General features: G+C 41.0%; 1 protein-coding gene across 4 annotated transcripts in view; it reads left to right on the top strand.

Annotated features, from left to right (window-relative positions):
* LOC137437728 (polypeptide N-acetylgalactosaminyltransferase-like 6) overlaps window positions 1-17,991 on the top strand; it is a 288,057-nt gene extending 270,066 nt beyond the window's left edge. For all 4 annotated transcript variants that reach the window (XM_078766159.1, XM_078766157.1, XM_078766161.1 and 1 more), the window contains one exon: window positions 14,542-17,991. In XM_078766159.1, the coding sequence (XP_078622285.1) occupies window positions 14,542-14,700 (159 nt within the window). In that variant the 3' untranslated portion in view covers window positions 14,701-17,991. The remainder of the gene's footprint in view (window positions 1-14,541) is intronic.
* The last annotated feature ends 890 nt before the right edge of the window (window positions 17,992-18,881 follow it).

An 18,881-nucleotide genomic window follows, 5' to 3' on the forward strand; every position in this document is an offset into this window, starting at 1 on the left:
TAGGTCTATAACGTCGAGTATCTCGTGCCGCGCGCGGCCACGCGGCCTAGTTGTTGAAGCTTCCGACCTGGAGGCTTGGTTTCTCTCCGGGCATCCAAAGTGGTTATTTTTTCATTCGTGTGTTTGTCAAATTTCAACTCGTTACTTTATCGTCCATGCTTTATTGTTTGTTTATAGTTAGTTTTGGTTTGAATTTCCTGTAACTCGTAATTAATTAATCCTGTTCTGCGCCTTGTGTGCGGCCTTGTACCCCTGTCGGTGTTTGTTAACTTAAGTCCCCTACATCGTGTTTTGCTTGGCTCTCAGTTTTTCCCTTCTACACCGAACGTAATACTCTCTGTCTAACGTTTTAAATCCCCACCCCACCCCACCCCCCCCCCCCCAAAAAACAACAAAAAAAATAAAAATAATAACATTTATTTTTCCTTTCTCCACGTGTGCCGTTGTCTCATCCTGTACTTTCTGTCCAGGTGTATCGCGGTGCTTTTCGCCCCGCCCCCATTATCTCCTTGCCATCCACCTTTTGCCCTGTTCACATGACTCGTGGTGGTCCCTCTCGGCCCTCCCCCCGTTGGTATTTTGTGCTTATAAGATTGTTCACGGTTCTGTTTAAATATTATTTTAAATATGTTTAACCTTTCCCCTTCAGTGGTTTATTCAGTGTTATATTACAACACGCTGTTTTTCTTCCTATTTAAAAGGCTTTTCTCAATTTCCTCTCCAACTCATTCCACGTCAAAAAAAAGAAATTCAATATCTTATACGTCTCCCTCACTACATGGTCTAAATTCACATTCATTCCATCCCTCCTCCATCGTTCTGAATCGGATTGCTAACTTGAAAATCACAACAAACCCAATTTGTTATCAATGTTCGTCTTTCATTAATCATCCACTTTCTAAACTCCCCTCTTGCCCCTCCCCTCCAAATCCCCCCCCTTGCACCTACACTCCTAAACTCCCCCCTTTCCCCTCCACTCTTAAACTCCCCCCTTGCCCCTCCACTCCTGAACTCCCCCCCTGCCATTCCCCTCCTAAAGTCCCCCCTTGCCCCTCCCCTCCAAATCCCCCCCCTTGCCCCTCCACTCCTGAACTCCCCCCTTGCCCTTCCCCTCATAAACTCCTCCCTTGCCCCTCCCCTCCAAATCCCCCCCTTGGCCCTCCCCTCCTAAAACTCCCCCCTTGCCCCTCCCCTCCTAAACTGCCGCCTCACTCCTCCCCTTCAAAACTCCCCCCCAACTCCTCCCATTCAAATCTCCCCCCATACCATTCCTCTCAAATTCTCCCTCCTCCCCCCTCCTCAAAGTTGCCTCCTCCCCACCTCATCTCCCTTCTATCTCATGCCTCCACCCCCCCCAACCTTCTACTGTCCCAGGCCCCCCCTCAAACAACCCCTCACTCTGCCTCATCCCTTCACCACCAAACCTTTCATCCTCCTCATCCTTCCCTTTCTTGGAACTCTTCTGTAATCTCTGACACACTATCAACTGCTCTCCCTACCTCCCCCTCTCATCCTTCATCTTACCCTACTCCTCCCCTCCCCTGTCCTGTACCCGATGCTCCCCCTCTCTCTTCTTTAACAGTATGGACCTCAAACATCCGGGGCCTTCGCTCAAACCTGACTGATCTCTCCATACAGGTTGCTTCTGACAATCCAGACTTGATCTGCTTAACAGAGACTTTCCTCCTTCAAGATGTCTCTGATTCCTCAATATCTCTTCCTGGTTACTCCCTCTTCCGGTATGATAGACCTGAGCCTCGTCCTGGTGGTGGGGTGGCTATCTTTATCGAAAACTCTCTTCCTCACTCTCCTTGCACTGCCCTCTCTCCTCCTCACCCCCAGGAGTACCTCTGGCTACGGCTTCCTCTCCGCTCCCACCTTTTGTTCATATGTGTTCTGTACCGTCCCCCAAACAGTGATGACTCAATTTACATTTCACTCTCTGACAACATGGACCAACTTCTATCCACTCATCCCAACTCTCTCTTCCTCATATGTGGTGACTTCAACTGTCATCATGCCACCTGGTTGGGTGTGGGTTCCTCTCTCACCAGTCATGGCACCTCAGCAAAGGACTTCTGTGACTCACTGGGATTGACACAATCTGTCAATTTCCCGACCCGGATCTCAGCCAATGGCGTTTCTTCTCTTCTAGACTTGGTCATGACAAACTTCCCTGCTAATGTCTGCTGCTCTTCTTCTGCTCCAATCGATTCTTCTGATCATGTGCTTGTCAAAGTGGACATCTCTCTGGCCATTCTCAGAGAGCCTCCTCAGCGTCGAAGAGTCTGGCATTTCACTCAGGCCGACTGGGACGGGCTTCAAGCAGCCATCAATCGTCTGGATTGGTCTCCCATCTCCACTGCCTCTGACATCAATTCTTCCTGGGAATTCTTCCAAAGCAAACTGATCTCTCTCATGCACAGATTTATCCCATCTCGTCTTCAGTTGTCTTACCCTTCCTCCCGTCCATGGTACACCGAATCTTGTGGTGAGGCAGTTGCCCTGAAACAACTTGCCTTTGCCTCTTGGAAGGCTAATCCAACTGAAGGCAATCTCAGTTCCTTCCACCAAGCTCGGAACAAGTGTGTGTCTACCCTCAGGAGTGCCAGGAATCTCTCCTCACTCAAGAACGAACTCTCAAACCTGTCTCCTTCCTCCAAATCCTGGTGGCGTCTGGTCAAATCCGTTTCTGGTGTTTGTTCCCCCTCCATCCCCTCCCTTACCTCAAATGGCCACACAGTTGACATCGCACGTGACAAAGCCGAATGCCTCAACTCTGTGTTTGCCTCAAAATCTTTAGTCCCAAACCCATCTCTCTCTGTTCCCACCTTTCCCAGTCGAACCCAACTGCTCCTGGACTCTGTGTCCTTCTCTCCTGACAAGGTGGAGGAGTTTTTGTCTAACCTCGATTCTGATTCTGCAACTGGACCAGACGGCATCAGCCCACGGGTCCTAAAATCCTGCTCTGCCGCTCTATCTCACCCTCTCTCTGTTCTTTTCACCCTATCTTTTGCTCAAGGTCATCTGCCAGCATCCTGGAAATCAGCAAACATTACCGCTTTACACAAAAAGGGTGCAAAAACAGATCCTTTTAACTACAGACCAATCAGCCTGCTCCCAATTATCAGCAAAGTCATGGAATCCATCATTGCTTTGGATATGAAATCTTTCCTCTTCTCCAATGGCTTGATCTCTGATCATCAATTTGGATTCAGACCAGGTCACTCTACTCTGGACATGCTGCTTCTCCTGTCTCAACAATGGATGGAGGTCCTCAATGCCAAACAGGAAATCAGAGCTGTCTCCCTTGACATATCACCTGCCTTCGATACGGTCTGGCACCCAGCTCTGCTCACCAAACTCTACTCCTATGGTATCCATGGAAATCTCCATGCATGGCTTGCGGACTTCCTCTCTGGTCGTAGTCAACGTGTGGCCCTGAATGGATTTCTCTCATCTCCCCTTCCTGTTCAGACTGGAGTTCCCCAAGGCAGTGTGCTGGGCCCTGTGCTTTTTCTGGTCTTTATCAATGATCTCTCCGACTCTCTGGAAAATCCTCTCTATCTCTTTGCTGATGACTCCACTCTCTGCCGCTCCATTCCTCTTCCCTCAGATCGGCAGTCTGCAGCCTCCTCACTCTCTGAAGACCTGGACAAAATCACAGACTGGTCAAACAAGTGGAACATGTCTTTCAATCCTGACAAATCTCACACTCTTACTATGTCTCTCCGAAAAGATCGACTGGACAACCCTCCCATCTACTTTCTCAACAATCCTCTCCAAGAAGTTCTGTCGCTCCAGCTTTTGGGTCTCACTATCTGCCATGATCTTTCTTGGGAAAACCACATTTCCAAGCTGGCCTGCAAAGCCAGTCGCCGACTGGGCATCCTCCGTCATGCGAAGTCCTTCCTAGGCACACCTGAGCTCCTCACCACATACAAGGCTTTCATCCGCAGCTCAATGGAATACTGTTCTCCCCTATGGGCTGGTGCTCCTGCCTCACACCTAGCTCGGCTTCACGCTGTTGAAACCAAAGCTTTCAGAATCATTGGAATCTCCTGCGATGAAGCTATCTCTGAGGGCCTTTCACTCACTCACCGCAGGCAGGTAGGTGGTCTTTCTGTCTTCTACCGACTCCTCTCTGGCCTTGCTCCCCCAGCTCTCTCTGTGCTCTGTCCCCCAAATATTCCTACAGGTCGCACAAGATCTGCCAGCAAGCCTCTGATGGTTAAACTGCCGAAATCCCGGCTCTCTGCTCACCTTCACTCCTTCATTCCTCTTTTCTCCTGCCTCTGGAACAAACTCCCACACTCCCTTCAATCCCACTCCTCCCTCCAGGTCTTTAAAACAGCTGTTCACCACCATCTCTTATCTTCCCCCATCAAAAACCTTGATCTTTTCTACCCCCACTAATTCACCCCAGATCCACCTTGTTTGTAATTCCAACTTCTTTCCTGGTAGTCCTGGCAGTGTCCATATGTTTTATGCCTCTCCCACCCCCTTTCCCATGCCTCCCCCCCAAAGCCCTCTCCCTCCCACAGATCTCTCGATGTCTCCATGTCTCTCGGTTCCTGCTCTCAAATGTTGTGTTTGTGTCCTTCCCCCTCTCTCCCCATCTTGTCTACCGCTCCCGATGTTATTTGTTTTATGTGTCGGTTTGTCGGTTATGTGTCGGTTTGTCCGTTTGTCTTTCTGTGTGATAAATGTTCGCTCTTTCACGAGCCTCGATCTTGTATACAAAAAAACAAACAAAAAAAAAAAACGTGAGAACAGCTGAAGTGATCTAATTCAAACTTGGTACAGATATCTATAATGATGTAAAGATTAACTGAATATATTTTGGGGGTCCCGATGTCAAAGGTCAGAGGTCATGTCAGATAAAAATGTGATAACTTGTGAACAGCTGAAGGGATTTAAATTAAAACTTGGTACAAGTATGTATAATTATGTAAACATGAACCGATTAAATTTGGGGGTCAAGAGGTCAAAGGTCAGAGGTCATGTCAGGTAAAAATGTGATAACTTGAGAACAGCTAAATGGATTTAAATCAAACTTGGTACAAGTATTATAATGATGTCATGATGTGTGCGGAGGCATATCAGTCGACGTCGTGACGTCGAAGAGTCTTGTTATAGTTATTATTCATTTTTTTACACATTGTTATATACTTTCAAAGACACCAACTGCCATTCAAATTGGCAGACAGTTTTAATTTTGTTTGTAATAACAATGTAATACTATTATACTGTATAGCAAATCAAATCATGCCATTTATTTGTTCCCCGAGTAAATTTAAATGAGTATCGTTTTGAAAGGATGTAAAAATTGTTCCAAATTTAAGTCTACTACGACCACGTTCAAGGACCAATTAATCGCACCTTCTTGTGGGGTGTGCCACACGTGTTTTTCCTCTCCACACTCTATCCTGAGCATCCTCCGTCTCCCACTTCTCTCATATCCCTCCTCAGGGTTAACAGGTTCAAATGTAAATGATACCAAACAACCTCGTGAATTACTTGCGTTAATTGTGATTACAATATTTGTTTTGTTTTGTTGTTTCTTTGCACATTTTACAAGCAACTGTGATATCACTCTATTGTATTTTTTTTTGGTCCATTAAATGTCACGGCCAAACAGATATCAGTTAATATCGTGCTGTTGAAAGAGCTTGCACGAAGATAAGAAAACCCATTGCCATGAAACACAAATGTCAGTGATTATACTTTTATTCAATTCAGATATATTTATTCTGATACCATCTTAAGTAATTCCTCAGAATATTTTCCAGCAAATACTGCTGTGATAGAGAACTCCGTTTAATTCTAAACCAGTTATGTTGCATTTTGACAATCTCTGCAGTAGCTGTAAAAATCAGGATTATTATTTTAACACTTAAAACATCATATATCAGAACTATCATTCAATGGATCAAAATGTTAAAAATCAGGATTATCATTCAATGGATCAAAACGTTAAAAATTAGGATTATCATTCAATGGGTCAAAATGTTTTTTAAAAATCAGGATTATCATTCAATGGATCAAAAGGTTAAAAATCAGGATTATCACTCAATGTATAAAAATGTTTTTAAAAATCAGGATTATCACTCAATGGGTCAAAATGTTCAAAATCAGGATTATCATTCAATGGGTCAAAATGTTCAAAATCAGGATTATCATTCAATGGGTCAAAATGTTCAAAATCAGGATTATCATTCAATGGGTCAAAATGTTAAAAATCAGGATTATCATTCAATGGGTCAAAATGTTAAAAATCTGGATTATCATTCAATGGGTCAAAATGTTAAAAATCAGGATTATCATTCAATGGGTCAAAATGTTAAAAATCAGGATTATCATCCAATGGGTCAAAATGTAAAAAATCAGGATTATCATTCAATGGATCAAAAGGTTAAAAATCAGGATTATCATTCAATGGATCAAAATGTTAAAAATCAGGATTATCACTCAATGGGTCAAAAGGTAAAAAAATCAGGATTATCACTCAATGGGTCAAAATGTAAAAAATCAGGATTATCACTCAATGGGTCAAAAGGTAAAAAAAATCAGGATTATCACTCAATGGGTCAAAATGTTCAAAATCAGGATTATCATTCAATGGGTCAAAATGTTAAAAATCAGGATTATCATTCAATGGGTCAAAATGTTAAAAATCAGGATTATCATTCAATGGGTCAAAATGTTAAAAATCAGGATTATCATTCAATGGGTCAAAATGTTAAAAATCAGGATTATCATCCAATGGGTCAAAATGTAAAAAATCAGGATTATCATTCAATGGATCAAAAGGTTAAAAATCAGGATTATCATTCAATGGATCAAAATGTTAAAAATCAGGATTATCACTCAATGGGTCAAAAGGTAAAAAAATCAGGATTATCACTCAATGGGTCAAAATGTAAAAAATCAGGATTATCATTCAATGGGTCAAAAGGTTAAAAATCAGGATTATCATTCAATGAGTCAAAATGTTAAGAATCAGGATTATCATTCAATGGGTCAAAAGGTTAAAAATCAGGATTATCACTCAATGGGTCAAAATTTTAAGAATCAGGATTATCATTCAATGGGTCAAAATGTAAAAAATCAGGATTATCATTCAATGGGTCAAAATGTTAAAAATCAGGATTATCATTCAATGGGTCTAAATGTTAAAAATCAGGATTATCATTCAATGGGTCAAAAGGTTAAAAATCAGGATTATCATTCAATGGGTCAAAATGTTAAAAATCAGGATTATCATTCAATGGGTCAAAAGGTTAAAAATCAGGATTATCACTCAATGGGTCAAAATGTTAAGAATCAGGATTATCATTCAATGGGTCAAAATGTAAAAAATCAGGATTATCATTCAATGGGTCAAAATGTTAAAAATCAGGATTATCATTCAATGGGTCAAAATGTTAAAAATCAGGATTATCATTCAATAGATCAAAATGTTAAAAATCAGGATTATCATTCAATGGGTCAAAAGGTTAAAAATCAGGATTATCATTCAATGGATCAAAAGGTTAAAAATCAGGATTATCATTCAATGGGTCAAAATGTTAAAAAATCAGGATTATTATCATTCAATGGGTCAAAATGTTAAAAATCAGGATTATCACTCATTGGGTCAAAATGTTAAAAATCAGGATTATCATTCAATGGATCAAAATGTTAAAAATCAGGATTATCATTCAATGGGTCAAAAGGTTAAAAATCAGGATTATCATTCAATGGGTCAAAAGGTTAAAAATCAGGATTATCATTCAATGTGTCAAAGTGTTAAAAAATCAGGATTATCATTCAATGGATCAAAAGGTTAAAAATCAGGATTATCATTCAATGGATCAAAATGGTAAAAATCAGGATTATCATTCAATGGATCAAAATGTTAAAAATCAGGATTATCATTCAATGGGTCAAAATGTTAAAAATCAGGATTATCATCCAATGGATCAAAAGGTTCAAAATCAGGATTATCATCCAATGGATCAAAAGGTTAAAAATCAGGATTATCATTCAATGGGTCAAAAGGTTAAAAATCAGGATTATCATTCAATGGGTCAAAAGGTTAAAAATCAGGATTATCATTCAATGGGTCAAAAGGTTAAAAATCAGGATTATCATTCAATGGGTCAAAATGTTAAAAATCAGGATTATCATTCAATGGGTCAAAATGTTAAAAAATCAGGATTATCATCCAATGGATCAAAAGGCTAAAAACCAGGATTATCATTCAATGGGTCAAAATGTTAAAAATCAGGATTATCATTCAATGGGTCAAAATGTTAAAAATCAGGATTATCATCCAATGGATCAAAAGGTTAAAAATCAGGATTATCATTCAATGGATCAAAAGGTTAAAAATCAGGATTATCATTCAATGGATCAAAGGGTTAAAAATCAGGATTATCATTCAATGGATCAAAAGGTTAAAAATCAGGATTATCATTCAATGGATCAAAAGGTTAAAAATCAGGAATATCATTCAATGGATCAAAATGTTTAAAATCAGGATTATCATTCAATGGGTCAAAATGTTAAAAATCAGGATTATCATCCAATCGATCAAAAGGTTAAAAATCAGGATTATCATTCAATGGATCAAAAGGTTAAAAATCAGGATTATCATTCAATGGATCAAAGGGTTAAAAATCAGGAATATCATTCAATGGATCAAAATGTTTAAAATCAGGATTATCATTCAATGGGTCAAAATGTTAAAAATCAGGATTATCATCCAATCGATCAAAAGGTTAAAAATCAGGATTATCATTCAATGGATCAAAAGGTTAAAAATCAGGATTATCATTCAATGGGTCAAAAGGTTAAAAATCAGGATTATCATTCAATGGATCAAAATGTTAAAAATCAGGATTATCATTCAATGGATCAAAAGGTTAAAAATCAGGATTATCATTCAATGGATCAAAGAGTTAAAAATCAGGAATATCATTCAATGGATCAAAATGTTAAAAATCAGGATTATCATTCAATGGGTCAAAATGTTAAAAATCAGGATTATCATTCAATGGATCAAAATGTTAAAAATCAGCATTATCATTCAGTGGATCAAAATGTTAAAAATCAGGATTATCACTCAATGGGTCAAAAGGTTAAAAATTAGGATTATCATTCAATGGATCAAAATGTTAAAAATCAGGATTATCATTCAATGGATCAAAAGATTAAAAATCAGGATTATCATTCAACGGATCAAACGGTTAAAAAAATCAGGATTATCATTCAATGTGTCAAAATAATAAAAATCAGGATTATCATTCAATGGGTCAAAAGGTTAAAAATCAGGATTATCATTCAATGGATCAAAAGGTTAAAAATCAGGATTATCATTCAATGGGTCAAAAGGTTAAAAATCAGGATTATCATTCAATGGATCAAAAGGTTAAAAATCAGGATTATCAATCAATGGATCAAACGTTAAAAAATCAGGATTATCATTCAATGGGTCAAAATGTTAAAAATCAGGATTATCATTCAATGGATCAAAATGTTAAAAATCAGGATTATCATTCAATGGATCAAAATGTTAAAAATCAGGATTATCATTCAATGGGTCAAAATGTAAAAAATCAGGATTATCACTCAATGGGTCAAAATGTTAAAAATCAGGATTATCATTCAATGGATCAAAATGTTAAAAATCAGGATTATCCATCAATGCGTCAAAAGGTTAAAAATCAGGATTATCACTCAATGGGTCAAAATGTTAAAAATCAGGATTATCATTCAATGGGTCAAAATGTTAAAAATCAGGATTATCACAATGGGTCAAAAGGTTAAAAATCAGGATTATCACTCAATGGGTCAAAATGTTAAAAATCAGGATTATCAATCAATGGGTCAAAATGTTAAAAATCAGGATTATCATTCAGTGGATCAAAATGTTAAAAATCAGGATTATCATTCAATGGGTCAAAATGTTAAAAATCAGGATTATCATTCAGTGGATCAAAATGTTAAAAATCAGGATTATCACTCAATGGGTCAAAATGTTAAAAATCAGGATTATCATTCAATTGATCAAAATGTTAAAAATCAGGATTATCATTCAATGGATCAAAATGTTAAAAATCAGGATTATCATTCAACGGTTCAAAATGTTAAAAATCAGGATTATCACTCAATGGGTCAAAATGTTAAAAATCAGGATTATCATTCAGTGGATCAAAATGTTAAAAATCAGGATTAATCATTCAATGGGTCAAAATGTTAAAAATCAGGATTATCACTCAATGGGTCAAAATGTTAAAAATCAGGATTATCATTCAGTGGATCAAAATGTTAAAAATCAGGATTATCATCCAATGGATCAAAAGGTTAAAAATCAGGATTATCATTCAGTGGATCAAAATGTTAAAAATCAGGATTATCATTCAATGGGTCAAAATGTTAAAAATCAGGATTATCATTCAGTGGATCAAAATGTTAAAAATCAGGATTATCACTCAATGGGTCAAAATGTTAAAAATCAGGATTATCATTCAATTGATCAAAATGTTAAAAATCAGGATTATCATTCAATGGATCAAAATGTTAAAAATCAGGATTATCATTCAACGGTTCAAAATGTTAAAAATCAGGATTATCACTCAATGGGTCAAAATGTTAAAAATCAGGATTATCATTCAGTGGATCAAAATGTTAAAAATCAGGATTATCATTCAATGGGTCAAAATGTTAAAAATCAGGATTATCACTCAATGGGTCAAAATGTTAAAAATCAGGATTATCATTCAGTGGATCAAAATGTTAAAAATCAGGATTATCATCCAATGGATCAAAAGGTTAAAAATCAGGATTATCATTCAATGGGTCAAAATGTTAAAAATCAGGATTATCATTCAATGGGTCAAAATGTTAAAAAATCAGGATTATCATTCAATGGGTCAAAAGGTTAAAAATCAGGATTATCACTCAATGGGTCAAAATGTTAAGAATCAGGATTATCATTCAATGGGTCAAAATGTAAAAAATCAGGATTATCATTCAATAGGTCAAAATGTTAAAAATCAGGATTATCATTCAATGGGTCAAAATGTTAAAAATCAGGATTATCATTCAATAGATCAAAATGTTAAAAATCAGGATTATCATTCAATGGGTCAAAAGGTTAAAAATCAGGATTATCATTCAATGGATCAAAAGGTTAAAAATCAGGATTATCATTCAATGGGTCAAAATGTTAAAAATCAGGATTATCACTCATTGGGTCAAAATGTTAAAAATCAGGATTATCATCCAATGGATCAAAAGGTTAAAAATCAGGATTATCATCCAATGGATCAAAAGGTTAAAAATCAGGATTATCATTCAATGGGTCAAAATGTTAAAAATCAGGATTATCATTCAATAGATCAAAATGTTTAAAATCAGGATTATCATTCAATGGGTCAAAAGGTTAAAAATCAGGATTATCATTCAATGGATCAAAAGGTTAAAAATCAGGATTATCATTCAATGGATCAAAATGGTAAAAATCAGGATTATCATTCAATGGATCAAAATGTTAAAAATCAGGATTATCATTCAATGGGTCAAAATGTTAAAAATCAGGATTATCATCCAATGGATCAAAAGGTTAAAAATCAGGATTATCATCCAATGGATCAAAAGGTTAAAAATCAGGATTATCATTCAATGGGTCAAAAGGTTAAAAATCAGGATTATCATTCAATGGGTCAAAAGGTTAAAAATCAGGATTATCATTCAATGGATCAAAAGGTTAAAAATCAGGATTATCATTCAATGGGTCAAAAGGTTAAAAATCAGGATTATCATTCAATGGGTCAAAATGTTAAAAATCAGGATTATCATTCAATGGGTCAAAATGTTTAAAATCAGGATTATCATCCAATGGATCAAAAGGTTAAAAATCAGGATTATCATTCAATGGATCAAAGGGTTAAAAATCAGGATTATCATTCAATGGGTCAAAATGTAAAAAATCAGGATTATCACTCAATGGGTCAAAATGTTAAAAATCAGGATTATCATTCAATGGATCAAAATGTTAAAAATCAGGATTATCATTCAATGCGTCAAAAGGTTAAAAATCAGGATTATCACTCAATGGGTCAAAATGTAAAAAATCAGGATTATTATCATTCAATGGATCAAAATGTAAAAAATCAGGATTATCACTCAATGGGTCAAAATGTTAAAAATCAGGATTATCACTCAATGGGTCAAAATGTTAAAAATCAGGATTATCATTCAGTGGGTCAAAAAGTTAAAAAAAATCTTGGTATGGCTCGAACCGGACCAATCCGGATGGGTGTTTTTTTTGGTAGACACCATCTCCGTTCTGGATGGCCGTTGGCTCCCTTCGGAGCTCATCCGCCCTTTGTCAGGTGTTGTTTTTAGTCCTGGCGAGGTGTTACAGTCACCCTCCCAACGCGCAAAGCCAGTGAGAGGTGTCGGTTTAGTCGTTCTCAGAATGATATACTCACAATAGTCCAAGACGTGCTCAGGTTATTTTAAATTCTCCAATTCATAAAACGTAATATGGATCTTAAAATGTAAAGGAAACTCATATTTCCAAAACTTTTAATTACTGCCATATATCTGTTAATTGTAAAATCTTTCACTTTGCATCCCTATGTGAAAAATACAAGTCCATTTGGCAAGAAAAGCAATTTTGTGAATTCTCATTAATTTCAGTGGAGGTCGCCATGCCTTGCCATGGGGGGTTCCTGATCGGCCGTAAAAGTACGTGATGTAATTATCTGCTTCACAGTCAGTCATGGTCAGTCTTCACAATCACCATCTCTCTGTCTCACCCTCTCTCCTATCTCTCCAACTCACCCTCTCACCATCTCGCTACCTCACCCTCTCACCATCTCTCTGTCTCACTCTCTCTCTCCTATCTCTCCATCTCACCCTCTCACCATCTCTCTGTCTCACTCTCTCTCCTATCTCTCCATCTCACCCTCTCACCATCTCTCTATCTCCCCCTCTCTCCATCTCACCCTCTCCCCCTCTCTCCATCTCACCCTCTCACCCTCTCACCATCTCTCCATCTCCCCCTCTCACCATCTCTCTATCTCCCCCTCCCACCATCTCTCTATCTCCCCCTCTCTCCATCCCTCTACCTCACCCTCTCTCCATCTCTCGACCTCATCCTCTCTCCATCTCTCTATCTCCCCTCTCACCATCTCTCCATCTCCCCCTCTCACCATCTCTCTATCTCCCCCTCTCACCATCTTTCTATCTCCACTCTCACCATCTCTCCATCTCTCTATCTCCCCCTCTCTCCATCTCTCCATCTCAGCCTCTCTCCATCTCTCTATCTCCCCTTCTCTCCATCTCTCGACCTCACCCTCTCTCCATCTCTCGACCTCACCCTCTCTCCATCTCTCTATCTCACCCTCTCTCCCATCTCTCCATCTCACCCTCCCACCATCTCTCTATCTCCCCCTCTCTCCATCTCTCTACTTAACCCTTTCTTCATTTCTCGACCTCACCATCTCTCCATCTCCCTACCTCACCCTCTCTCCATCTCTCGACCTCACCCTCTCTCCATCTCTCGACCTCACCCTCTCTCCATCTCTCTACTTAACCCTTTCTTCATTTCTCTACCTCACCATCTCTCCATCTCTCGACCTCACCCTCTCTCCATCTCTCGACCTCACCCTCTCTCCATCTCTCGACTTAACCCTTTCTTCATTTCTCTACCTCACCATCTCTCCATCTCTCGAACTCACCCTCTCTCCATCTCTCTACTTAACCCTTTCTTCATTTCTCTACCTCACCCTCTCTCCATCTCTCTCCTTCATCCTTTCTTCATTTCTCTACCTCACCCTCTCTCCATCTCTCGACCTCACCCTCTCTCCATCTCTCTCCTTCATCCTTTCTTCATTTATCTACCTCACCCTCAATCCATCTCTCGACCTCACCCTCAATCCATCTCTCGACCTCACCCTCTCTCCATCTCTCTATCTCCCCCTCTCTCCATATCTATACCTCACCCTCTCTCCATCTCTCTATCTCCCCCTCTCTCCATATCTATACCTCACCCTCTCTCCATCTCTCGACCTCACCCTCTCTCCATCTCTCTATCTCCCCCTCTCTCCATATCTATACCTCACCCTCTCTCCATATCTATACCTCACCCTCTATCCATCTCTCGACCTCACCCTCTCTCCATCTCTTTATCTCCCCCTCTCTCCATATCTATACCTCACCCTCTCTCCATCTCTCTATCTCCCCCTCTCTCCATATCTATACCTCACCCTCTCTCCATCTCTCTATCTCCCCCTCTCTCCATATCTATACCTCACCCTCTCTCCATCTCTCGACCTCACCCTCTCTCCATCTCTCTATCTCCCCCTCTCTCCATCTCTCTATCTCCCCCTCTCTCCATATCTATACCTCACCCTCTCTCCATCTCTCGACCTCACCCTTTCTGTATCTCTACCTGACCCTCTACCTCACTCCGCAACCATCTCAATAACTTTCCCTCTTGTTGCCACCACATCCCTCCTCTTCACCCTCTCCTTTCTTGTGCAGGATAAGAGCATCTTTCATCCCGTGAGTGACAGCTGTGCAGACTACCATCTTTCAGAGAAGAAACTCTTCATGAACGCTTGCAACAGAAATTCCTTGACACAACATTGGCTCTTCCAACACGTGAACCAAACCGTGCTGGAATCATTCAATCAGAGATAGCCTCGGCCTGCAAAGATCCTCTGGTGTCCGACAGTCTTCCCACTCATGGCATCTGTTTTTGTCGCCGCTGCTCACTTGTGTCCTCTCCACCACCCACTGACACCAGCTGCCTCAATTACACCGCGCCATTTGGGCGACTTCTGTTTTGATGTTTTTATTCCATCCGTCTCTGTAAATATGTGTCTGTCCATGTCTCCTTTGTTGATGAGCGACAATGAGCTGCGTTAAACGATTGTTCACTTGATTCTGTTTTTTCTGGTGTCCGGCCTGTGTCCACCTTGGTCTGTATCTTCATTGTTTGCCGTCCGGCCTGTGTCCACCTTGGTCTGTATGTTCATTGTTTGTCGTCCGGCCTGTGTCCACCTTGGTCTGTATCTTCATTGTTTGTCGTCCGGCCTGTGTCCACCTTGGTCTGTATCTTCATTGTTTGTCGTCCGGCCTGTGTCCACCTTGGTCTGTATCTTCATTGTTTGTCGTCTGGCCTGTGTCCACCTTGGTCTGTATTTTCATTGTTTGCCGTCCGGCCTGTGTCCACCTTGGTCTGTATCTTCATTGTTTGTCGTCCGGCCTGTGTCCACCTCGGTCTGTATCTTCATTGTTTGTCGTCCGGCCTGTGTCCACCTCGGTCTGTATCTTCATTGTTTGTCGTCCGGCCTGTGTCCACCTCGGTCTGTATCTTCATTGTTTGTCGTCCGGCCTGTGTCCACCTCGGTCTGTATCTTCATTGTTTGTCGTCCGGCCTGTGTCCACCTCGGTCTGTATCTTCATTGTTTGTCGTCCGGCCTGTGTCCACCTCGGTCTGTATCTTCATTGTTTGTCGTCCGGCTTGTGTCCACCTCGGTCTGTATCTTCATTGTTTGTCGTCCGGCCTGTGTCCACCTCGGTCTGTATCTTCATTGTTTGTCGTCCGGCCTGTGTCCACCTCGGTCTGTATCTTCATTGTTTGTCGTCCGGCCTGTGTCCACCTCGGTCTGTATCTTCATTGTTTGTCGTCCGGCCTGTGTCCACCTCGGTCTGTATCTTCATTGTTTGTCGTCCTTTGTTGATGGCACCTTGAGGCCGAAACACCGCTGATGTCTGCATTTGTAACCCAGCGTGCCTGTCGCACACAACAAATCTGTCTGCACTCGTACATATGTTGATGGCAGCAATTTGCACTCACATTGGGCAAGCCAGTGAAGGTGAAAACCCCCATCTTTAATCATGATACCCTCCACCTGATTATTCTGTTTTACTTTTCCAAATTTTTTTGTATGGATGAAATAACAAGAAAGGCCCAAATGTCCATACCTGGCTGGTCTTGTTGAGGCTTTATAATACCTCGTTGCTATAGACTCATTCCTTTGACTAACAGGTAAAAATCCCGAACATAATTTTTCATGTCTTTGTTGCATCTGTCTCTGCTCCTCGAGCCTTTGGCGCCATCTTCCGGGGGCACGGAGTGGCAAAGTTTACTGGGTTGGTTTGTTTTGGTGGGGGGCTAATTCTTCTTCCTCTTCGCTTTCTTCTCCATTTTATTACATGTTTTATTCTTCCTTTTCATGTGTTATTATTGTTTATTTTATTGGCATTGCTGTACCACGTACAGAATTAACTCACCTACCCTCCGTCCCGTTCACGACAATGATTTGCTCCTGGTGTTTCATCGTTTTCCACAAATCTTTCCGATGCCTCTTCTTGTCCAGTGCTGTCCCTGTTTCTCTGAAGAAGAAAAACTCCCGTGGGCTCATGGGAAATGTCCCGTTGGAGCTCAGTGCCAGTGCGCACACAATGGATTCGATGGATTTGATCATTGACGAAACATTCTTTACAATGTACATTATATTCTAAGGAATTGCATTCAGCACAAAACCTGTTTTCAAGTTTGTGGAAATGATTCCATAAAAGTTTCAGGTCTTACCTTGGAGCCATAATCTAATGGCGTCTGTGCAGAGATCTTACAAGACCTCTCATCGGGCCGGTTGCTGAAAGCAGCTGGTTGCTTGTGAACCAACAAAAGACTTTGAGCTTCGTCCCACAATGAGATGGAAGAAGAAGTTTACACGTACAGGTGCAGCTGGCGGTCGCGTGCCTGGGTACCTGCCTCGAGGAACAGCGGCAGTGCCACACTTGGCTGTGCCATTTGTTTGTTGCTGTTAAAATGCACAAATAAATATGAGATTTTCAAAAGTCACTGAATTTGCAAACACAAGCTACTTGTTTCATTGCCCAATGTGTGGGACAAACCTCACCATGGATAGGACAGCCGGCTTAATCTTAGTGCCCTCTTCGACAACGGTGATGTTGCCCGGTGTGATTATACACAATTGTGGTTTTGTTTCATCGCAAGGCCGCAATGATGCTACATTGTTTCGGGTAGGGCCCTCAAAGCTGGACCAACTTGTACAGTTAACCTGCACCGTCATGGGAAAGGTGGGAATGTGTGGGGAATTTTGGACTTGCTCTGGGTGCTAAACTTGACACACCGCACACAGTGGTCTTTGCGACCAACAATTTAGCTGAACTTTTGCATCGGAAGCACCTGTTTGAGTTTGATGTGTGGTCTACCACCACCCTAATGTGAGGTCAAGGTACATGGGAACTCCACAGGCTTTAAACAATCATCACTTGAGAGGATAGTTATTAAGATGGCTGTAAGTGGCTGGCTCAAGGCCATAAACTAGTTATTTTGCTATTTGATCATCTCAACACACTTATGGAAATGATCCCAGGTTGAAATTCCTAGTTCTTGAGAGTGTACCTTGCTTTCACCTTCATTATATGCCAGGTTCATGTTAACAAAATCAAAGAAACCATAGCACCCAGATTTGTTTTATCCCCATCAATGTAGATCTTCAGACCCATAGTGATTCTGCTGAATTGAAACAAACTTACAGTGCGAGTCAGACCAATGTGAATTGGTCCACATAACCACACCTTTCACGATTCCAGGTGAATTGCACTGTTTGCAGAGAGCTGGTGATGGCACACCATGTCCTCTCGGCTCATTGAGGGGAAATGCATAGACGGATGTTGCTTGTGGGTCAGAATGAGAGTGACTTTCAAAATGCAAAACCAAAAGTACTTTCTTAGTTTTGGCTCACAGTGAGCATGCGCCTTGGATGTACATGGCGCTCGTACACGGAATACATTCGTGTACACTTTTGTACATGTGCGTGGTTTATATTATGGTGAGATGGGGCATTGAAGTGGAATTTTTGTAAAATGCACATTTTTTCGATCTGAGCCACTCTTTTTGCCATTTGCAGGTGTATTGTAAATACTGTAATAAAGATTATTTATAATATGTGAGGCTGCCTTCTCTTTGTGTGATTTCGAGATGGTTTGTGCCTCCTGGAGATGGCTTGTGTGTCCTGAAGATGGATGTGCGTCCTGGAGATGGATGTGTGTCCTGGAGCTAGATGTGCGTCGTGGAGATGGATGTGCGTCCTGGAGATGGATGTGCGTCCTGGAGATGGATGTGCGTCCTGGAGATGGATGTGCGTCCTGGAGATGGATGTGCGTCCTGGAGATGGATGTGCGTCCTGGAGATGGATGTGCGTCCTGGAGATGGATGTGCGTCCTGGAGATAGATGTGCGTACTGGAAATGGCTGGTACATCTCGCAGATGGCTTAACATCCTGCAGCTGGCTTGTTCGGCAAGGGTATGTCTTGTCCAGCCAGGATATGGCTTGTGTGTCCAGGAGATTGCTTGTCCAGCTAGGAGATGGTTGGTATGACCAGCAGATGTCTTGTACGTCCAACTGATGGCTTGTTCTTCCAGGAGATGGCTTGTGCGTCCAAGAGATGACTTGTGCCCCTGGAGATGCCTTGTGTCTCCTGGAGATGCCTTGTGTCTCCTGGAGATGCCTTGTGCCCCTGGAGATGTCTTGTGTCTCCTGGAAATGCCTTGTGCCCCTGGAGATGCCTTGTGTCTCCTGGAGATGCCTTGTGTCTCCTGGAGATGCCTTGTGTCTCCTGGAGATGCCTTGTGTCCCCTGGAGATGCCTTGTGTCTCCTGGAGATGCCTTGTGTCTCCTGGAGATGCCTTGTGTCTCCTGGAGATGCCTTGTGTCTCCTGGAGATGCCTTGTGTCCCCTAGAGATTACTTTTAAGGAAGGTTGCAATGCGGGGGCCTGAGCCTCCCCCTTCGCCATAGGATGTTGAGTGTAATGTCTTCTACCCCATCGTGCTCTTGGTTT

Source organism: Myxine glutinosa, chromosome 12 (assembly GCF_964187855.1).
Source record: "Myxine glutinosa chromosome 12, kmMyxGlut1.1, whole genome shotgun sequence".
NCBI lineage: Eukaryota > Metazoa > Chordata > Myxini > Myxiniformes > Myxinidae > Myxine > Myxine glutinosa.